This window comes from Crinia signifera, chromosome 7 (genome assembly GCF_055691185.1).
Source record: "Crinia signifera chromosome 7, ASM5569118v1, whole genome shotgun sequence".
NCBI classification, from domain to species: domain Eukaryota; kingdom Metazoa; phylum Chordata; class Amphibia; order Anura; family Myobatrachidae; genus Crinia; species Crinia signifera.
In genome coordinates this window covers 153,585,304-153,609,284 of record NC_139223.1, presented here as the reverse complement: position 1 = coordinate 153,609,284, position 23,981 = coordinate 153,585,304, and the positions used below count along the sequence as shown (strand labels likewise).

At 41.0% G+C, this 23,981-nt stretch overlaps 2 protein-coding genes across 3 annotated transcripts in view; one reads left to right on the top strand and one right to left on the bottom strand.

Annotated features, from left to right (window-relative positions):
* Positions 1-5,478, top strand: part of GALNT5 (polypeptide N-acetylgalactosaminyltransferase 5) — a 59,847-nt gene extending 54,369 nt beyond the window's left edge. The window contains exons 8-10 of the mRNA XM_083154024.1: positions 388-468; positions 1,723-1,884; positions 5,068-5,478. Coding sequence (XP_083010150.1) covers positions 388-468; positions 1,723-1,884; positions 5,068-5,208 — 384 coding nt within the window. The 3' untranslated portion in view covers positions 5,209-5,478. The remainder of the gene's footprint in view (positions 1-387; positions 469-1,722; positions 1,885-5,067) is intronic.
* Positions 5,479-14,647: 9,169 nt separating this feature from the next.
* On the bottom strand, positions 14,648-23,768 carry ERMN (ermin). Of its 2 annotated transcripts, XM_083154022.1 has the most exons (3): positions 23,255-23,767; positions 20,709-20,786; positions 14,653-16,701 (listed from the first exon to the last, which is right to left on the bottom strand). In XM_083154022.1, exons 1-3 carry the CDS (start codon positions 23,478-23,480, stop codon positions 16,274-16,276), a joined length of 732 nt encoding a protein of 243 aa, XP_083010148.1. In that variant the 5' UTR covers positions 23,481-23,767; the 3' UTR covers positions 14,653-16,273. The 2 variants fall into 2 exon arrangements, with proteins under 2 accessions (XP_083010149.1, XP_083010148.1); XM_083154023.1 differs by lacking the exon at positions 20,709-20,786 and having other exon boundaries at positions 14,648-16,701; positions 23,255-23,768.
* Positions 23,769-23,981: the final 213 nt, after the last annotated feature.

Genomic DNA, 23,981 nt, shown 5'->3' with positions numbered 1-23,981 from the left:
CCAAATTCAAATTAAAGGACTAAATGATTTTAATTGAGCGTTAGAATTATTATAATGATTAATTTCTTCTCATATCATTTTTTCATGATGCCCATTATGAAGTTCATAAAGGAAACTTTGCCATCTGAATGGTTGCCATGGGCGACATCACCTTTTTTAACTTTTAGAACTTTTAGTAAATTTATCCCATCATCTTTTACACTTTCATAAATAACAGAGATAACACATTGCTGGCAGTTTCTTCCTGCATTCATTAGTATTGACCACTAGAGGGCACTAGAGTACAACTTATTAAATAAGAAATCTGTGTCTGCTAAATGAACTCATAGATATTTTGTATATAATACAAGTAAAATATGTTACTTTTAATTGTTGTTTTAATTTCAGATAATAAACCCTGAATCAAGCAAATGCCTTTCTTTGCAAAACTCTACTGTTGTCCTTGAGTCATGTGATGCCAGTAAACAGGTATGACATATGCATAGGAACGTATAATGACTGATAGGGGCAGTATATGGTGTGTGTGTGTGTGTGTGTGTGTGTGTGTGTGTGCCCAGTGACTACAGAGGTGAGGAGCAGCATATATATATATATATATATATATATATATATATATATATATATATATTTATCTTTTTTTTTTAATTATTATTAACAGTTAACAGCGCACACATATTCCGCAGCGCTTTACAAAGCACATTTGAACATTCACATCAGTCCCTGCCCCAGTGGAGCTTACAATCTATATTCCCTACCACATGTACATGCACACACAGACATTCTAGGGTTAATTTTGTTAGGAGACAACCAGTATATTTTTGGATTTTGGGAGGAAAACATACTTTAATTAATCATTAAAGGTCAAAACAAGGGCACCAACTTACAACTGCAATACATATATATATATATATATATATTATATATATATATATATATATATATATTATATATATATATATATAGGGTCGACAACATTAGGTCAACATGGTTCTAGGTCGACAGATCATTAGGTCGACACAAGCATTAGGTCGACATGGTTTAGGTCGCCAGTCAAAAGGTCGACATAGGGTTTTCACTGTTCTTCGAGCCGACATGTGCCGACAGGCAGTATTTCATGCCCTACCATCTACTAGGGTGGGGTGTGAGAATAAAATAGTGTGCCGAATGCAGCGAGGCACCATGCCCAAAGCATTGCGAGTGTCGCGAGCGATGCGGCGCACTTCAAACTGTGTCCGTGTCGACTGTGTTGACATTTGGGTCAAAAACCAGTTTAAAACCCCATATCGACCATTTGATTGTCGACCTAGACCATGTCGACCTAATGACCCGTTGACCTAAAGCCATGTCGACCTAGGACCATGTCGACCTAGGACCATGTCGACCTTGAGCCATGTCGACCTAGAACCATGTCGACATTTCCCCCATGTTGACCTAATGGCGTGGACCTAATGCTTGTCGACCATCATGCTGTAGACCAAACGATCCCGATCCCATGTACAGTAGCATATTTCACTACGTGACCAATCCCTACATAAACTGTCCCTATATCAGCAATTGATCCTAAGGCCAAAGGCCTGGGCCCCATAGCAGCTGCATCCCCTGCACCCACTGTAGTTACGCTACTGACTGTCCCTATATCAGCAATTGATCCTAAAATAACAGTTTCTCTTTGATTGGTTTGGTCAGATAATAATACATATTTCATGTGATTTTTTACCACAGAACCAGCAATTTAATTTCACATGGTTGAGATTACTTCAACAAAATGATCTCTGCATTGGACCTGCCGATGTGAAAGACCAACTGACTGTGCAAGTGTGTGACAGTGTGAACAGCGCCCTCCGCTGGTTACACAAATCCTTGACATCATTCCAGCCATTACTGGTAAGTAATGCTCACCCTGTCATTGGGTCGACCCTATTCAGGTCTACATGCATTGGGTCGACCGCTGAAGGTCAACAGGCCTTAAGCCGACACCTGAAATAGGTCAACATGCCTAAGGTCGACAGGATTGTAAGGTCGACACAAGCAATCGGTCGACAATGGCAAGGTCGACAGTCAAAATATCGACATGAGCTGTTCACGTTTTTTTGAGCCTACATGCCCTACTATCCACTAGTGCGTGGAGGGAGAATAGAGCACAAGGCACCTGCTTAAAGCATGGCGAGCACACGTGGTACACTTTGATGGTGTATGTAGACATTGCCATTGTCGACCAATGCTTGTGTCAACTTTCCAGTCCTTTTGACCTTAGACATGTTGACCTCTTTCAGGTGTCAACCTTTAGTGGTCGACCCAATGATGCATACCCCCTTGTGGCTGGTAATCAGCAGAGCTTCACCCTGAAGGGTAGTCTGTCTGGCAAAAGCTCCCTCAATGTGCCTGCATTACCTTCTTCTGAATATGCTGGCATATCAAAGCAGCTGAGGTACCCTTGCCTACCGGTGCTCTGGCAAGGTTGTGGTATAACGGGTCGACTGGGTTTAGATGGTATGGTCGACCATCCTTAGTCGATCCGGCTTAGTAATATGCGTAAAGATAGTCGGCGGCCGCTAGAGCTAGTTAAACACCGGCTGATCAGGGGGACCATGATCGACAGGCACATTTTTTCAGTATTTTTTGGGGCAAATGTCACAGGGGTCCCTGATGCACAGTGCCTCACTACAATCGTCACGCTATTCGATATTATATCTATGTCTACTTGGATAGTAAAGAATGATCCAAGTGGACCGGCACCAAAAAGTCCTGAAAAAGTTCCATCAACCATGGTCCCGCCGATCAGCCGACGGTGTCTAACTAGCATTAAGTGCCCCATACATCAGCAATTAATTATGACAATTTTCAGATATGGAGATGATTGCCACAATTAATTTTAGATGTGTGGGCTCCCCCTTTTGGCAATCCCAATCAAAATCGCCAATCGATTGCTTAATCAGGTTTTTAAACATGTTTAATAATCTGGTATTATCTGCAGATCTTTTTTATATGTGTGGGCATTCCCAATTCGTCTTCTTCATATATTTACATTATGAACAGCAATCGATTGGGCAATTTCCAGATATAAAGATGCAATCTTTAGATGGAAAAATCTGCCGATCACTGAAATAAATCTGTAATGTGTGGGCAAAGTCAGATAGATTGTAAAATCCATTTATCTGGCCAAAAAATCCCTGGATCTGGAAATCCATAAATTGTGATTGCTGATGTATGGGGCCCATTACTGCTTCTCTAGAGGCTAACAATCCAACTATCATTACGCCTCTAACTAAGCCGAGACGACAAAGAGCTACACTCTCTATAAGAGTATATAAATGCTAAAATTGCTAACATAAATTAATGTGAAAATACAGTATATTGTGGTTTGTGTGTCAGGCACTTGTATCAGTATTCTCTCCAGTACATAGTATCTGTCTTATCCACTGTGATTCCTTAGAAGTATAAAATAACCGTTCACTTACCAAAATTCTTTGTTTTCTTGTAATCTGGAGAAAAATCCACCAAAGAAACATTTTCGCCTTTAAATTCAGTGAAAGGGCCCGATTCTATAAGCTTCAAAATGATAAAATTGAGAGTGATAAACAGCCAGCCAATCAGCTCCTGCCTGACATTTTTCAAACACAGTCTGTGGCATGGCAGGTAGGAGCTGATTGGCTGGCTGTTTATCACTCTCCATTTTATCACTTTTGAAGCTTATAGAATCTGGCCCAAAATCAGTATAATATTTGTGAACTTTCTTTCATAAATGAGTTATATTATTTTATTATTCTATTAACCTTTTGGTATATTTCAAAAGACATACCTATTATCAATGGATTGGATCCTTTTTTATAAGATTTGCGCTAAGGGGTGAAAGCAGCCTGATTTGGAGGGTTAAAGGGTAGATGTGTTGTGGAAATACTCTTGCAAACTTACGGCGGGACTCCGGAGCTTTAGCTGGTGACGTCACCTGCCATCTTCTTCGTTTGCTTAAGCTTTAACCAACGCGTTTCACACACAAGGTGCTTTTGACAAAGCACCTTGCGTGTGAAACGTGTTTGTAAAGCTTAAGAAGCCCCCCAGCAGAAGAGGAGAAGCAAGCCCCAGCCAGACAGCACCGCCAAGCCGCAAACGAAGAAGACGGCAGGTGACGTCACCAGCTAAAGCTCTGGAGTCCCGCCGTAAGTTTGCAAGAGCGGCAGCAAGCGGCATAGCTGTCAGTTAAGTGCAGGGTAAGCGAGTATAGCCTCCTCCAACCTGGACTTCTTCTACTTACTCCTACAAGGAGTAAACATTCTTTTGGTCATTTTATTATAATTATTTTTACATTTATATTTATTTTTATTTTTATTATTTATATTTATTTTTATTTTCACTTTTATTATTATTTTTATTATTTTATTTTATTATTTTTATTTGTATTTATTTTTATTTTAATCTTTTTCTTTTGTTTCTATTTTGACTGTCTCACCTTACTCTCATCCTGCTCCACTCCGCTACACCTCTCCTCCATCACCCCACCCCTCCTAGCACTTGATCAAACGTTGTGTATACCTATTATCAAATTGTCCTTGATTTCTCTATAGTACGCTATGGACAATTTGATTGTGACTGTACACATGTTTGCAAATATGCATACTTCCATTAATAAGTGACTTTTTTAGCTTTTGCAATAAAAGTTATATTTTAATTCACACATTTTTTTCATCTATATTATCAATATTAAAGTGTGCCCCAAAACCTTTTTCTCATTCTTCCTATGTCTGTCTCAGACATCCCCTTTTTCTCAGGTCATTTCGTGAACAACATTGGCAGCACCACCAACAAAGTACCACGATAGATTGTGTATTAATATGGTCTTATGTTGGTTCTCTCACAAATTGACTAGAATCTATGAGAGTATATGCCAGTGACACTCCTACTTGATATTATATACTTATTGAAGCAATACCCCAACACATATTATAGATTTGGATGCCATAAGATAGAATTCTAACATTGTACAGTTTGTTTTCTTTGATCCACCAGTTTTTTTTCCTTCATTATTAACCTGACCATTAAATGTTGTGTATGTGTGTTTCTCTATTGTAGGGAAACCACCTTGTTCTAGAAAGCATTCAGCAGCCAACATGTCTGGAGGCGGATCCCTCTCTCAGAAGAGTACGAACAAATGTTTGCAAGCCTGAAAATCAGCTACAGAAATGGCAATTTGAGAAATACTTTGTTGAATGAAAATTGTTATCACAGAGGAAACGTTTTTTATAACACAGAATGAGAGTCATATGGCCAAGATGATTTTTACTTTGCTTGTTTTTTAGATTTATGTCACAGACTAGGGTTCTCGTAAATGGAAAATTCAAATCTTCCACCCTGTGCCCCTTTTAGATTTTTAGATATTTTTAATAACAGGTTTTTGGTGCCAGAAGTGGGGACTATACTTGGAAAACATGAGAATCTCCATTACAGAATAGAACTATAGAGACTATGGGCCTAGATGCACTAAGCTTCAAAAGTGATAAAATGGAGAGTGATAAACAGCCAGCCAATCAGCTCCTGCCTGCCACATCACAGACTGTATTTGAAAAATGCTAGGTAGGAGCTGATTGGTTGGCTGTTTGTCACTCTCCATTTTATCTCTTTTGAAGCTTAGTGCGTCTGGCCCTATGTGCCCTATTTATGAAACTGCGCTTATACCTCTCTCGTGTTTTCATGTGAGAAAGGGCTACTCTCTATTTCACAGGAGGTTATACCTGAGTAATCAGAGTTTTCTCTAGCACTCCACTTACTGCTGTTCATATAGACCTCTCTGGGGACGGCAGCCTGACATGGTAAATTACAGTGGCTGGATATTCTGTAGAGCTACAGTACGATAGAGAATGTTAGTCACCGCAGCATGAGAAATAGGCTGCTGATCTCTAGAACAGGCCTGGCCAACCTGTGGCTCTAAAAATCCCATCATGCCTTGTCACAGTTTTGCTATAAGGGAGTGTTAAAACTGTGGCAAGGCATGCTGGGATTTGTAGTTTCACAACATCTGGAGAGCCACAGGTTGTCCTGTTCTAGAATAAAATATGAAACCAATATTAAGGGTGTGAATACTTTGTAATAATGAGGGTTGCCCAGCGTTCACTGATTATAATTTTTTTATGCCATAGGGAACATTTTGTTACAGTGGTGTTTCTGAGGTTCATATTTATATGCCCCTTGAAGTAGCGCTAATGAATTTATTTATTTATCTATGACGTGTTTTGTAAGGGATCGCCTTCCTAAAGTTGTTATGGAAATGTAAAACTTCCAGGAAAGGTCTGGATTAAGATAACTTTATTTTATTCGCTCCTAGAACGTTTACTAGAGGAGAGCAACCTTTTATTTCTGTTGACCTGGAATACATCATAGCTTCTCTGTGTTCTTGCCTTGGATAGAAGTGTATCAAGAAAGCAGCTCTGCATCATATCCAAGGGCAGCACAAATAAATATTTGTGATTGATTAAATACGCTGCTAAATGAGCACAGACATTACATTTAGCAATTGCTGAAAAAAAGGGCATCTTCAAGACCATATAAAAAACTTTTTTTAATGGAAGGGGACTCCTTTTGGACACATGAAAAGGAACAATGAACATATAGTAATTGAAAGATCAGAAGCCTTATTTTCTGTTCTCAAATTGAGGTGAATAATTATTACATTTTAAGTTTTTTTAACGAAAAAAAAATTTAGTTGTGGAGTTTGTTTCTGGGTAAAAATAAGCTTTTTTTTATTTTTAAATAAAAATTGGGAATATGAATCAAATTCAGGGATTAAAGAGGTTCTGTAAACAACACTGCTGCCATATCCAAATTATCATCACTTGTCACCTATTACATAGCGCCATCTGAGGTTAATGTTTTACTTACTTAGATTTTCATGCCACCAGATTTCCTTGGGATGATGCAATTCATACAATAAGTTGTCATGCCCCCTGCTGTAAATTGCCAGTGATCTCAGCATTGTACAGCAGGGTGTGGCTAATATAATGTGAATGCACAGCCACGCCCCCACTTACAGCCTCTGTGGTCATCTACGCACCTATAACAAGCCACGCCCTCACTTAGCCCACCCCCTGCCAGAGGAGGCAGCCATAAAGTCAGCGACTATGGTACAGCAACTAACATACTGTAGTAATACATTTTAGTGCTATAGCTTCCTGCTGGTCATAACAAAATATTGAAGCAGGAGCCATAATAGCCCAGAGCGATTATTAATACCTTTGAGATGTTAGTTACTATGGGTGCTATCCTATTTGCCATTACACCCTCTTTGTGTTTTGGTTGTATTTGGAGGTGGGGTTGGTATCCCAGGGGTGTACAAGCTGCAGCAGCCAGGTTTGGTGTGGTTATACCTATTTTTTTCTGTATATTTGCCATTAAGGCTGGATATCATAATTTATGAATGATGGTCATTATTGCGGTTTCCAATTAGTGGACCTGCAATTGGATGAAAACACATCCTGCGATCCAAGCTGTTATCACGGGTTCCGGCGGCAGCGTATCAGGGATTATACTTTGCATCTGTCAGGCAGGTGAAGTGTAATACCTGGAAACAGCAGATATTGGGGGTAAGGACACCAGCATCAGGGCCGAAGGGAAATCCCCCAGCAAACCTATTAGCAATAGTGAAGTGCAGCTGCTAATAGGACCCACCCCTATGTTTTTTTTTGTACCTGCAAATATCATATATTTGCAATATTGACAATGGATACAATTCTCTTCAATCATTTTTATTCTTTGGTAATAAAATGTACTGTTTATTAAAAAAGAAGTATACAAAAAAACATCACTACCAACACAGTAAAGTCATGTTGGAATTTTTACCCCATGGTACATCCTATTATTATCCGAGGGTTCTTTGTCACTAACCATAAATGGCCTAACAAGAACCCTTGGAAAATAATTGCAGGTCAGGGGCATAGCCAGAACTTAATTGGCTCCATAGCAGCATTTTGAACTTGGCGGGCCCCTGACCTAATACTTCTAGCAATTATTAAATGTAAGCCCCATAGTAATGCCCTAGTATATTTTATGAACCATAGTGTCGCCCTTGTTCACGTTATGTCACCTTGTAGGGCTGCCAGTGCACATCATGCAACATAGTATCCCCATTATCCCTATTATTACATTATGACAGAAAGGGGTGGATGCACTAAAGGAAAAATGTTTAAAAAACCACGTTATCTGGGTTTTTTACAGCATTTTGGCATGCAGGAAAGCTCGCACGATGGCAATACCCCATAGAAGCCTATGGGCTTCTTACCTTGACCCGCCACCGACCTCCCCTCACCTGTGTCCGAGTATCCTCCTGCTTTGCTACCCGAACCAGTGACCTCCTCCACCCTAGCCCAGTACATCCCCTTCCGGGTGCAGGGAGGAGGAGGCAGAGCCGCCCTGCAGCAGTAGCAGGCGGGTAGGAGGAGGGTGGAGCCGCTGGGGACCCGCTCATCCTTATTGCAAGAACTTCCCTTTGCAATACTAATCGTAGTATCGCTGCGGTAGCCAGGGGCGAAATGGGGCGACGGATGTTAGTGCATCCCCCTATAGTGTCCACAGTTTATATCACTGTATGTCATATTACAGTGTCCCTGTTTCATATTATGTCACACTATAATGCCTGACATTCATATCATACCACACTACAATGCCATATTTCATATTACAGTATGTAATATTATAATGCGCAGGTCTAGACATGGCTTTCTTAACAATGTTCAGGGTCCCTATCCACCCATTAATGTAAATAAATGAAAACAAATGTAAAATTAGCCCTTCCGCGCTCCCCTGACAGGTCTCCATGCACAGTGTATGGCTTTTAGTGCTCTCATTGTTGGATAGCCCTCCAACCTCCTACCAGACAGGTAGAGAATACTCTTCCGGCCTTCCAAAGAGCTCCAGAGGGAATGTGGAGAGAACATGTGCCACCTGGCCAGCATGCTCTGCTCAAAGACCACTAGAATCAGTGGCGTATTTATAATGGGTGCAATGTGCGAGGTGTACATGGGTCCCTGAGTCTCAGGGGGGCATATACTGCACCCATTCTTTAATACTTACCCTCCAAAATCCTGTGAGGAAGTCAGCACGCTGCCACGCCATTTTTCCGCCGGTTCTTGCATACTGAGAGGAGGGAGCCGGGCCGGAGGAGGCTGCACATGTGCCTCCTCCTCTCTTAAAGTGCCCCTGCCTAGAAGAGTGGGGACACTGGCCAGCTGGCCAGTGTCCTCAAACATTAAGATGGCCCTGGGTCCAGAGGCATCATTAAATATTTTGTAGGCCTCAAAAAATAAAAATGAAGGGCCCCTATGGACCCAATAAAATGCATATAACACTTGTAACTTTGACAGGGAAGCTGCACCCCTCTCAACTCTGGGCCCCTTAGCAGTTGTACCCTTGTTTTTGGTAACTATTAGTAGACTAAATAAGATTATTTTGTTCCGCTGAAGTGGTGAGAAGAAGGGATCTGAAGGAGGTGCTGATTGATGTTTATTCAGTTATTTGACCACCTCAATGAGCTCTTAAAGACAACCCTACACATTTCCAGGAACTAGCACTAGATTTTATTGATGTGACCTATCTTTAAACCTGCAGAAATACCCCTCTTTAAAAGGGAACAAATGTGTTGTAAGTACAGTTCATTCTTGCTTCATTTGTATCATGAATGTTCTGCCGAACATTGATAAAAACAATTCTAATAGTAATAAGCAGACACTATTAGAATTGTTTTTATCAATGTTCGGCAAGCATACCGTTAATCTAATATACCAACACAATGCCATAGCTAGGACTGTGTCTGTCATGGGTTGATCTGTACAAATTGTCCTTCACATGCATGGAAGTTCTGCAACTATCTTAATGTTCTTTTGTCGCCTCGTCAGAGTCAGCCATGTTGTGAGCTGACAAATACTTAGGAGTATCCATTGCAGCCCTTCAATTCACTTAGTGAAAGGCTGACATAATTAGTTCCTAATTGGTAATAAATTCATTGATTTATGGGGTGAAATGTAATAGGATGTGAGATTCAGAAAGTGAGAGATTTGGTAAGAAATCGCCATACAGTATATATTTTTTTTAAAGCGCCAATCATTTACACTTTAAAATCAAACCGGTTTTGCAGTGTAAATGATTGCTGCTTTAAGAAACTGGAGAATTCTTACTAAATCTCTCACTTTCTGAATCTCTCATCCTATTACATTTCACCCAGTGATCATTACACATGTCAGTCAGTGGTCTCAATACCTTACATACAGTAACAGTATGAAACCACATTTGTATTATTATTAGGATGACGCTGTTAGCTCATAAATAGTTGATAGACTGATGTCACTATTTCATGTTGAAGAGCTAAATAATATACAGTACTGCCAAAAACTGGTTCAGCCAATAAAACTGTTTCCCCTACCGGGTCTAGGTGATGTGAATTCGTTGGTCCACAAATGAGACTATCAAACTTGAGTTTACCATCTGTCTGTTAGTATAATGTCTATGTGATTGATTTGTTTTGATTTGTTTCTACCTCTTCTCAGCAGACTCCTAACAGATAGATTTCAACTATATTGCTAATTAAACGTTATGGAGCAGTAAGTGCAGACAGATGTTTGTTCTTTAAATATGTATTAGTGTAAACAGGAAATGTTTCAGACTTCAGGCGAGGAAGAAGAGAAACACCTAAATCTAACTTTTATTGCACTGTATTTATTTAAAGCTAACAACAAGTCCTTTTAACAAAAAAAACACTTCTTTATAGCAAAATTAACGTATATTAACCCTTCTTTATCACCCACCACTTTATAACTTGTTAAGGCTTAATACATTTGGCCCAATCTCCGCCATGCTCGTCTAAGTAAGATCCTCTATTTTATCATGCTGCTTTATCATGATGCTTATGGTAACTTCTATTCACCACTGCTTTCTAACTTTGTTGCAACACTTGCAGCACTGTGTAAAACTGTTACAGTACATTTAGTGATTCAGTGACACTGTTACATTGTAATTGTAGGGGTGTAGACTATGGCCCGTATTCAATCCTGGTCAAAATTCTCATTGGCATTTTTAGGCTTCTTTTTCGGGCGAATTTGATTCACCCTATTCAATCCCAGTGTTGATTTTTCATCTGGCCAAAAAATACAGCATCGACGAAAACCGTGTGAAAATGACATGGTTTTGGTGAATTAGCAGCCGTTTTTGCCCGTTTTCACCCATGCAGATTCACCCCCCAAAAGAAGGTAAATGGCATGGGCAAAAATGTACAAAAAAAGTGTGAAAATGTCCGTGATTGAATGCTGAAAGGCGATTCTTTGTAGTTTTTTCACTGGTGCAAAGTCTTGCCGGTACAGTTTATTTTTCAATTTGCTTTCAACTCAATCCTGACACACGGCCCTGTGGCATCGAAATTGAATAGAAAAATGCTTTTGATTTTTGTTCGATTTTGATTTGATTTTGCGTATACAAGCAAAATGGAATACAAAAAAATATATAAAATCGAACCGTGTATATGCTCTTTTGACCTATGTCCCCTTTCCCACACTAGAGGTGCATTGATGAGAAAACACACTGAATAATTACTATGTTCTTCGTCCTCAGCAAATCAAGGGAACAAAATAAGGTGTTAATAAATAAGGAGTATTTTCCTTTTTTGATTCAATTTTTTTTTCAACAGTTACAGTACAGTGGTAAAATCCACATATTGTGTAATACAACTGGTTGTGAAATGTTTTGTGGATGTCATTTTATAAGTCTATGTTGAATGTTTTCTTTTTCCAAATGTTCATTAATTAATGTGTAAATTAGGGACATGTTACAATAAATTATTTTTTTGACAGTAGAAAGTCTCATGTTTGTTTTTGGGGTATAAAAAGGAACTCATTTGCAACAGCTTTGTGTTTAAACTAAAACAGATCCGATCCTTTATGTAGTTGGGAGTTTCCTATTCCTGTCATAGAAATGAGTTTGGGATTGCAAAGCACAACCAAAACCAACTGCTAATTTGTGCAGTGCCTGAATAACCAATAGGCCGATTGCTTGTGTCGACCATTTGACCATATCGATATAATGTATGTTGACCCTTTTCTTCGGGAAGACCTAAGGACTGTCGACCAATAGTTGTTGGCCTAATGACTGTTAAATTAGGCACTGGGCTAGATTCTCTAAGCTTCAAGAGTGATAAACTGCCAGCCAATCAGCTGCTACCTGCCATGTCACAGACTGTGTTTGAAAAATGTCAGGCAGGAGCTGATTGGCTGGCTGTTTATCACTCTCCATTTTATCACTTTTGAAGCTTAGAGAATCTGGCCCACTGGCATCCCAATGAACCTATACCACTCCTTAGGTGTCAGTAATCTATGTTAGCATCATACAGATATTTTGGGGAAAATTTACAAAGATGGGAGTTCTATTTCACATAGGATGTTGTTATGGGCAACCAATCAGAATTTACTTATTTATTTAGCACCCTCTAGAAGATAATAGATAGCATCTGATTGGTTGCCCATAGCAAGATCCTATCTGAAACAGAACTCCCATCTTAGTAAATTTCACCATTGTGTCTCCCACTGAGCACTACATCAGTCGCTGCCCGGCCCTGCCCCTGGCAACCCGGCTGTGTGTGGCGTGACAGAGCAAGGTCACGCTGCACACAGCCAGGGGAAAGGAGGCGGGGCCGGGCAGCTGGAGCCGGGCAGCGGATGAAGTTGAGCTCAGCGTTCAGCTCATCGTTCAGCTCAGCGGCGCTGCCCAGCACTAAGCAGCGTAGACCCTGGTACTCACAATAATTTTCTGGGTTTGCCAGTATGGCCACTGGAGCATAGCCCAGAAAATTCTCAGGATTACCAGGTTAACCCCTTGAGTGGTAACCTGCAATGCAATCTGATCGCATCGGGGATCTCATCGCACGGCACATCTCACCGTGTGTACACACCATTAGGCAATTAATCAAATATAAACACGTGGGATGAATTATATAACACAAAATGTACTAGCTAACATTGGCTGATGTCAGGGCTGCCTCTCCAGGAGAGGAGACTTTAAAAGGAGCACTAGGTCCCACCCATCCATGCAGCTACAAAGCAAAGTTCGTAGATACAATATTTATGAATCGTTCATTTGATATTCACACTGTGAGCAGTCTAGATTACAGCATTTCTTTGTTTAGTCTCCAGCAGTTACCAGGGAACCAGCTTTCCTGAATATAAACCAATTTTAGAACAGATGGATAGGAATAGAGGGATAGGAATAGCAGCAGTGTACTCTGCACTGCACGCTCATATTTTCCATAGCCTGCCACATCGCCATCTATCAAAATGCTGTAAACAAGCAACTAATCCGCACAAAGTTCTTATTGTTCCGCTACCAGAAGGCGGAATTGTCCATTCAGTGCAGCTCGGAGAAGGCATGATGAATGTTTGAAAACAAAAGGAACACAATAGACAGGGGCAGTTTTGATTTTTAATAGTGTGAAAAGAAAGATTCATTGGAGGATATGAGATAATTGCCATGATCTGCATGTATTTTGCTTTTGGTTGAAAGTTTTAGCTTTCAAAAACTTGTAATCTTCAATAATTGTTGTGCTGTCCTGTATAAAGCTCTAATCTTTGCAGCTATATCCTTTCTTTACCAGAAGCAGCATAATCTGCATATGGTATACCACTTCAACTGCATTAACAAAAGAATATCTTCTCCCAATGTTACAAAATAGAAAATTAGGAGAAAGCAGGTCCTCTAAATCCCCCAATTTACATTATAGGCCTTTTACTATGTGTAGTACAGAGACTATGGGACTTATTCTAGTTCACTCTTTCTGACAAAATCCTTCTAAAGCCCCGTACACACGGGGGAGATATATTGCTCAGTTTCTCCTTTTCATCAGCGACCAGAGATGGTCGCTGATGAAAAAGAAACTGCTGGGGGGAGCCCGGCAGTGGTAATCAGCTGGTCGCAGGAGCATGTTCCTGCGACCAGCGATCACTACAGGGGTAAAAACGGGAGCGCGCACCCGGGGATATATCGCCGGTGCACACTCCCATCATGGGCAATATGGTCGCTTAGCGACCATATTTCCCGCGATATTATACAAAATCGCCTCTGTGTGTACGCACCTTTAGATGGACAAAACCACGTGCACTGCAGGTGGGGCAGATGTTACTTGTGCAGAGAGAATTAGATTTGGGTGGGGTTTTACTTCAAAGTGAGATCTATATTGCAGTGTAAAAATAAAGGAGCCAGTATTTACCCTGCACAGAAACAAAATAACTCACCCAAATCTAATTCTCTCTCCACATTTTACATCTGCCCCCCTGCAGTGCACATGTTTTGGCCAGCTAAGAAGGAATTTGTCAGAAAGAGTGAACTAGCATAAGGCCCTATATTAGGGCAGGAGCCAGAGGCAGAACTCTGGGAGGCAATGGAGTCATATGCCGCCGGGCTCCTGCTCCCAAGGGGACAGCTCTCCTCCCCATCAAGTTTGAATCAGTTAATTGAAAGCAGTTGATATTGCTAATGTGGCTGACTCCTCCTTCTAACATCATTTTTGCAAGTATCACACCCTGTATTAGATCCCATGACCTTATTGGAGACAGACACCTTACTGATTTAACTACTTTGGGGGGGCCCCAATACTTATCTTGCCTCCGGGCAACTTGGATGAATTTACACCACTGGCAGGAGCAATAAATGTCATACTGTATTTTTTTTTAAAAAGCCACCGCAGGCCAAGCCGAGGCAGAATGAAGGGAGCCAGTGCTGTGGGGGGTGGAGTGTCTTTGCAGATTCCATGATGTCCACAGACTCTCATAAATGTCCGCCCCCCTTCTAGGAGACAGAAGCTAGAAGTCCTTCTCAACATTTAGCTTCTGTCAGGGGAGCGTACCGTGTACAGCGCTACCAGGAAGGGTGGATTCTGGGATTGTTGGTGCACTCATTGCTGGTGGCAATGAGGAAATAACTCCTGGCAATGAGCATGACATTTCCTGGCAATGAACATGTAGGCAATGAGCAAAAAACCTCCGGCAAAAACCACTAATTCCATGGCAATGAGCACGTAACCCCTTTCAACAAGCATGTAACCCCTGGCAATGAGCATGTAAGTAAATATGTATACTTGTATTAAGCCATGCCCAGTGGCGCTGACCTGCACGGGGGGCACCTTGTGCCACTTAACCAGGGTTAGATCCAGGGAGGGGCCACGACCAGTACAATTGCACCCCTACAGCCAGTAAATAACAATTTAAATTGCCAGACCCTCTCCCAAACCTAGAGTCTCTTCCTTTTAAGGGAAGGTTGTAAACCCCATCACTATAGGGTCTTTAATCGGCATCAGTGATAATATTCAGTGGCACACACTGGTTACATTTAGGGGGGAGAGAAAAAAAAATCCAAATCTTCCTGACATTTTTTATTGTTTTTATTGTATTCACAATCACAGTGATAGGCTAATACTGTGAGAAAATGCATATAGTATATAAAATGTTACCTCAGAAAGTAGTTTTACATAGAGAAACCTGTAGGGAATCTACTGTTCTCATGTAATGTTAGTATTGCATAGAGGTCATAATGGTATAATAATACTTTTCTACAGCTATTTAAAATGGGATAGGAAGTAACAGGAAGTAAGTTCTACCACAAAACCGGTGCTAAAAATGTTATAATTACTGTGTATTGGAACTTGAGTTAATCTGCTATGTTTACATACTATAGGCCAATGGTAAGTAACATTTCAGACTAGAAGTTGTGTAATAAAGAAATCTTGAATGATCACCTGCGTACAGTCCAGGTTTTTATAGTAGAGTCCAGTGGCGGTTTTTACCTATAGGCTGCACGACTGCCTCCGAAATGCCTCTACGTGGGCTGCTGTAAATAGGAGTATCATCCTCCATACTGCACATGTGCAGACCCAGGACCCTGAATATTCATCTGTGGGCTACTACCGAAGCAGCCCATAGAGGCAGGGGCCAGCACATGTGCAGTACCGATGAAGCTACCCACAGCGGGGGTGGGTCCGGGACCAGCGGCGAGGACCAACAGCGGGCAGGGACCAGCAGCAGAGGAGGGACGGCATCGCAGCAGCCCCCCTCCTCCACAGAGCCGCCACTGGTAGAGTCACTTGTTTTTTTGTATAAATGTCCAATCATGGGTTTGGTCTCCCTCCATTGGTTTGGTTTTGGATGAATGTTGCTGTGCCTGGGAAGATGTGCCTGGGAAGATCAGGTATAGCCTAACTTCCTATGAACTTCCAGTCAGGAATGCTGGCAGGTGTATGATACTTGCTGCTACACTAAGATTACAAATTCATCATTGACTCAAACTCATCAATCCTCTGCTTTGTGTTTCCTCTCCTGATCTTGCGGTATGATACAGTGTCATATCTGGAATAGCTGCTCCTGGAAATGTCAGGCCTGTTTCCTGACACTGACTGGTCTTCAGAGTCAAGATGGCTGCCACCTGGACTGACGGAACGGGCTCTATATTCTTGCTCGTCATATGACCCCTCTCCATTTTCGTTGTCGGTCTCAATGGATGTGTTTTCTTCCTCTGTCTCGATCAGTATATCTTCTGCGCTAGTCTCCTCCAGGGGCTTCCTTTGGTTATGCAGCAAGATATCTGGGGTTTCTGTTTCAACCCCCTCTTGGTCATTTTCTTGTTGGACTTGTTCACTTAAGTCTTCTGTATTAATAAATGTAGTTGCCGGAGCGCACTCACTGTCCGATTCTGCATGGAAAGAGTTAAATAGTCATAAATTCAGTATGAATGTGGTGGCAAGGATATATGAAACATGTACAGTAATACATATACTTATCATATTTGTTGATTAATGGTTACATTGGGTTTCAAGACTTATTTTAAAAGTTTTTTATGAATGTATATCTGCAAATAACCAACTTAGGTTTTTTGGTTGATGTTTTTTGCACTGAGAGAGAAGTAGCCTGGTTAGCGTATATGGGGGTGAGGTGGCCACAAAGATGGGCTGCATGTGGAACATGGTGGTACAATCGCATCATTGTAGAATTATCATAGTTCTGGTGGGAAAACACTCACTGTATTGCGGGAGTGGGGCTACTACTGTATTATGTGATTCCTCATCAGGCCCCCTCAGACTTCCCACAGGTGCTCTGCAAAAACTAGCAGCTGGTGTGGAAGACTTGCCCACCATTCCCGGGAGCCAGGAGCACCACCCGATATTTGAGAGTCTCCCGGTTGTTCCAGGACAATAGTTAATCATGGCACTGAGTTGGATCACGCATTGCCCTACATATTCGCACGCAGGATCTGGGATTATTCTGAGCATACAGGTGACAGGGGGTGGCAGAACCATTTCAGATCTGTAACTAAGCGACTACATGTAGAGACAGAGAACCACTGACATAGGAGGCCATACTCAGATGGAAAAACGGCACCGGCCACAAGGCTGGAGCAAGTTTTGCTGGTGCACTGATGGTGCATTTATAGAGACACAGGGCCTAATTAGAAGATGTATGCAAACCTGATGGTTCTCAATTCTAGTGGCCTATGAGTAAGGATGGGTGTTGGCGTTATCTTCCTGTCTCTCAGCCTGCAGCCTGCAATGAATGGCTGTCAACATACTGAGTGCTTCTAGCTATTCAGTTTATGTGCAGAGATGCTGCAGGACCACAAATAGCCCATATTATGATTGTTTTATTGGTTTCCATTAATGGGCAAGTATAGGTCCCAGGGTATTGCCTCGCCCAGGGCCTACAATGCTGGTAAGACAGCCCAGCAGTGCCCCTTAAGCTAAGTCCCCTAAGCTGCAGACGTTTTAGAAGTAGAGTGGGGGTGTTGACAGCCAGCGTTGCGTCTGAATCAGGCCCACGGTGAATGAAAATGCACTGCCTTAAGAAGCAGTATATGTAAAGACTGGATGACAATCTTCACATGAAAGTCAATTCGATGCTTGATGCATCCACCCTAAGTATGTAAAAGTAAAAATGGTAGATGGTTAGAGCCCCTGTTTGAATTTCCATCACTGGGATGCCAAGGTTAGTCTTCTCACCACCCATACCGTATGTAGCCCAGCTGACTAAATAGCTACATACACCATGATTAGTAAGATCAGTGTGAGGATTCTATCGTGCATCAGATAATCTGTTGGCAACTGAAATTTTCTAAGATTAAACAATGACATACACATGTCCACCATACTGTATCATTGCCCTTAGCACAGTTACTGATTCCACAGTCTAAGTAAGTAAATATACATACTTTAAGAAAAAGGCATTAGCTTTACACTGACCATTATGCAGAGGGCACATCTGCAGATATACCTGTCTACATGTGCTCTTTGTAAAAAAAAAAAAATATGCATAAAACAACATGGCCACCAAATCCACAACCGTGCAAACAGCCCCATGGGTGCAAGGCAGGCGTAATCCACAGAACAATACATAAACCCAGCCTATAACTTCAGATAGTAATAAAACCTCACTCAACTATTGTACAGTAGCACGCCTCCTAACATGACCCTATCCAGGAAGGACACAATGCTCTGCTCCTGCACTTCCCCCTGAATGTATGATTTCCATCACCTGTGTTGGACCTGGTTAATTGATGAGATAGGTATTTCCACACAGGTGATAGTAATCCATACCCTCCAACTGTACCGTTTTTTAACAGTCTGGACCGGCTAAAATAAAGTGTACCGATTGTACCGATTTTATTAAGCTCTGTCTGAGGGACCCTGTGCACCCTGGGAGATGTAGTTAATACCATTGCTGACTGCTTCCCAGGGAGTGTGAGGGAGCAGCAGACCAGGACTACATCTCCCAGGGTGCACGGCGGTGGGACATGCAGGCCCCCCCCCCCCCCGCTTAGGGAGAGACATCGGTTGGGGGACGTCACGCCTGTGGGGTGCGGCATGTGTGAGCCGCTCCCCCCCTCCCAGTGCCCTCTACCATTGCAGCCGGGACCTTCCCCCCCAGCCGCGGACATATTACATGCCGGCACGGGCGACAGTCCCAACGGAATATTTGCAGCCACTGCCTGTAGCAGCCTCGTCTGCCCGGTGTCCGAGCTGCTGCCCAACTCTACACTCCAGGCAGCTGGCTTCTTACAGGCATGTTATATGGGTACATTGCAATGTATCCTGGGAAAAGTAGTCCTGCATACTTACATGATGCTTGGATGGTGTTGCATACCCTCCAACTTTATGTACATAGCTTCTGGCCACGCCCCTTTACAAGTGGCCATGCCCCTTTCCAGATTTGTACCGATTTACACTGATCAGATGTTGGAGGGTATGGTAATCATGAATTAAGAAGTCCAGATATAGAACATTGTGTCCCTCCTGTAGAGGGTCATGTTGGTAGGTATGCAGTAGGAACCTTCTCAGAGTAAGAAAGGTCACACCGTTTCTGCCCTGCTTGGGTGTGGTAAAAGCATGTAGGACGCCTGTGAAGGATCGGAAGATTCCTCTCTGGCAATGCACCGGTCCCCTGAGGACTAAGGGGCCCACTGCTGCCTTGTCACCCTCTTCAGGTCACCTACTGTTTTTCCCTATCACACTCTGCCTCCCCCTGCCTCTCCCTGTCACCCACTGCTGTGTGGCATATTGTAAACTTGGGTTTGAGTGGAGGAGGAGGCCGAATTGTATTTTTGCACCAGAGCCCACAATTTCAGCCACTGATAGTGAGGACTGTGATCTGTAGCATAAGTTTGCCTAATGTATGATTTAAGCTATAGACCAACTTTTCTTAAACAGATCACTGTGTTATTTTGTAAGCCAGGGGCATCAAGACCAGTTTTCTATGAATTCATGAGGTTGCATCTCCTAACCTGCACATAGTGCTAGTATCTGCTGAATCTGCAAAACAGCCTGGGTGGTGCCCATGCAATCATACCCACTAGACTCGGTGCATCATTAGCCTTTGCCAGGTCTGTGCATGCAGAATAGAGAACCCCAAAAAACAGCCGCAGAGGGGCCTAAGATTCTTTTCAGTAACCCTCAATGTAGTGAATCAAAACCAGCATCTCTATATTTCTACCACAGTTATACTGGCTACAATTTTAGCTGCAATATACTACAGCATTAGCAATAGTCTAGAGCAGTGATGGCTAACCTTGACACTCCAGCTGTTGTTGAACTACACATCCCAGCATGCCCTGCATCAGTTTTAGCATGGCCAAATAGCAAAACTGTTACAGAGCATGCTGGGATGTGTAGTTGTACAATATCTGGAGTGTCAAGGTTAGCCATCAAGGGTCTAGAGTATATTCATTTATACAGGTTTATGAATATTGTATATGGTGTACACAGGATCTGTCCTAAATGCACACTCCTGTGTATCTTATGAGACGTAGCCTTAGGTCATATATAGACTAAGGCTATGCACACATTGGAATGTTGGGTTATGATAAGATGTTGTATACAATTTCCCTTGCTCTCATAGACACATATATCATACACAAAACCAAAAGAACCAGCAATGCAATCACCCAATATCTCACTATCAAGCATGACTATCACAGAGGGACAGATGCATTAAGCTTCAAAAGTGATAAATGGAGAGTGATAAACAACCAACCAATCAGCTACTGCCTGATATTTTTTAAACCCAGCCTGCAACGTGTCAGTTAGGAGCTGATGGTTTATCACTCTCCGTTTTATCATTTTTTGAAGGTTGCCGGGTGTAAGCCAGCCTATACTTGCAAGCAGACAAAGATCAGGCAATCAGCTATTTCATATGACTATGATAATATCCTACCTACTATCGATTCACATTCTGTCTGTGCTTCCGGTTCTGTTGGGGATATTGACACTGGATCTGTTTCTCCCTTTTTCTCTAAGGAAATAAAAAATATATCTTGTTAAAAATTGTAATAGGAAATGAGCCCTGGAGGACCATGCACTGAGCCCTGGAGTACATCGCACTGAGCCCTGGAGAACTGCGCACTGAGCCCTGGAGGACTACACACTGAGCCTTGGAGAACTGCATACTGAGCCCTGGAGGACCATGCACTGAGCCATGGAGGACCACGCACTGAGCCCTGGAGGACCACGCACTGAGCCCTTGAGGACCACGCACTGAGCCCTTGAGGACCATGCACTGAGCCCTGGAGGACCACCACACACTGAGTGCTGGAGAACCGCAGACTGAAGAGCTCCGCCTAGGGCTTCATTGCCGCTGTTAGGAAACTCACTATAATTATTATTTTACAATAATCTTGTTTTTTTACTATTTACTTGTTTAACACTTTGAGTGCCAACATTGCTGTGAGAGATCCCCAAAATATCTGTTAAAAATGCCAGCGTCACTCACAGCGACTAGATAGATAGATAGATAGATAGATAGATAGATAGATAGATAGATAGATAGATAATATGCCTTATTGAGATAAATAAAATTAGATGCGATAGATAGATAGATAGATAGATAGATAGATAGATAGATAGATAGATAGATGATAGATAGATAGATAGATAGATGATAGATAGATAGATAGATAGATAGATAGATAATATGCCTTATTGAGATAAATAAAATTAGATGCGATAGATAGATAGATAGATAGATAGATAGATAGATAGATAGATAGATAGATAGATAGATAGATAGATAGATAGATGATAGATAGATAGATAGATAGATGATAGATAGATAGATAGATAGATAGATAGATAGATAGATAGATAGATAGATAAATATGCCATATTGAGATAAATAAAATTAGATGCGATAGATAGATAGATAGATAGATAGATAGATAGATAGATAGATAGATAGATAGATAGATAGATAGATAGATAGATAGATAATATGCCTTATTGAGATAAATATATTGATATGCCATAGATAGATAGTTTGATCGATAGATAGATAGATAGATAGATAGATAGATAGATAGATAGATAGATATGCCTTATTGAGATAAATAGATTGAGATGCGATAGATAGATAGATAGATAGATAGATAGATAGATAGATAGATAGATAGATATTATTTTAGTAATGCAGATAGATAGATTGATTAGTTGATTGATTTGCCTTGGAGAGATAAAAAGATTGATATGCCTTATTGAGAAAATAGACTGAGATGCGACAGATAGATAGATAGATAGATAGATAGATAGATAGATAGATAGATAGATAGATAGATATGCCTTATTGAGATAAATAAAATTAGATGCGATAGGTAGATAGATAGATAGATAGATAGATAGATAGATAGATAGATAGATAGATAATATGCCTTATTGAGATAAATAGATTGATATGCCATAGATAGATAGTTTGATCGATAGATAGATAGATAGATAGATAGATAGATAGATAGATAGATAGATAGATAATATGACTTATTGAGATAAATAGATTGATATGCCATAGATAGATAGATAGATAGATAGATAGATAGATAGATAGATAGATAGATAGATAGATAGATAGATAGATAGATAGATAGATAGATAGATAATATGACTTATTGAGATAAATAGATTGATATGCCATAGATAGATAGTTCGATCGATAGATAGATCGATAGATTCATATACCTTGGAGAGATAGATAGATTGGTATGCCATACAGAGATAGACAGATAGATATATAGATAGCTAGATAGCTAGATAGATAGATAGCTAGCTAGATAGATAGATAGATAGATAGATACATAGACACACAGATAGATGTACAGTATATAGAAAAGTCCTATGAGAGTATAAGTGAATGTCAAGTTATGTTGTAGGGAAAGTAGGAAGTTTTCTTAAGCTCAAAACTTTGTCTTTCAAACCTACAGCATGAAAAATTGTTGCTTTATTTCAGCTAAAATCTCCAGAACAAAAGTAATACTGCTTTCACATTGCAGAAACGGGTATTGACCCTGTATTCTTAAATGGGACTTTAAAACGGGTCAGAGCCTTGAGACCTTTCACATTGCAGGTGAAAACCGTTTTAAAAAGCATTTAATACCATTCACACATTCAACCTGTTTAACCCCCAAGGGACACGTTTCAAGCCATAGAAATAGAGCCATTCACACTGCCTAAAAAACGGCTTTGAAACGTGTAGGACTCTGCTTTTTGAACGTGTTGAAATACCAGTTAACTTTAACCGGTAAATCAACTCTGGCACTTTCACACTGCAGCCTTAAACGTTTTAAAATGGAAAAAAAACGGCAATATACCGTTTTAAAAGTGCAGTGTGAAAGGGGTATAACTTGGTTGTAAATAAAATAAATGCATTTTCCTTTAGAAAACACCGGTACATTTAAAAACTATATAATAATAAATAAATTCATATTATCAGAATACCTCCCTCCATTTCCTCCTTATGTACATCCACAACTGGCGTAGCAACTGTGTCCACGAGATGGATACCAGATTCCTCTGTAGATTTGCTTGTAAACACTGGATCACATTCACGCGTTTCGCATCCAACAGATGTGTCCATTTCATCTATAACATCAGTGATCTGCACTGGGATTATCTCAGTCTGCACATTTCCATTATATTCTGGGACCTGTAATTCTTCTGCCATTATGGGTGTCTTTGAGTTACTTGTAAATCCCAACAGGAGACGATGTTAAATAAATATCAGCACATAAATAGCGCGTTTTACCGGTTCTCTGTCAGCCTAGCACTCTGCTGTTGTCGGCTCTGGGCTAAAACAAAAAGAACTCAATGACATTATGAGAGTTTGTCCGATATTCAGCAATATTGCCCTTCCAGAGCTGGGGCCCGCACGTTTCCTGGAGTATTCTTAGAATAATAGCAGACACATTTGCCTTTCTTATAAGGGAACAAATAGCGCAATCAAGCGTTTGTGTAAGCAGCCAGTGATTATTATACATCTTCTCAGGCCAATAGAATGAGAGATTTGCTATTCTTACAAGAATGGTTCTTTGTGCTTTCATTGTACACAGCAGCAACAATTGTTCTTAATCTTTAATCTGTAGCAAGTGACCACTGCTAGTCACACTAGATCTCGGCAACCAGCTTAGAGTTCACACTAGTTATTTTGTTCTATTAATCTTTACAG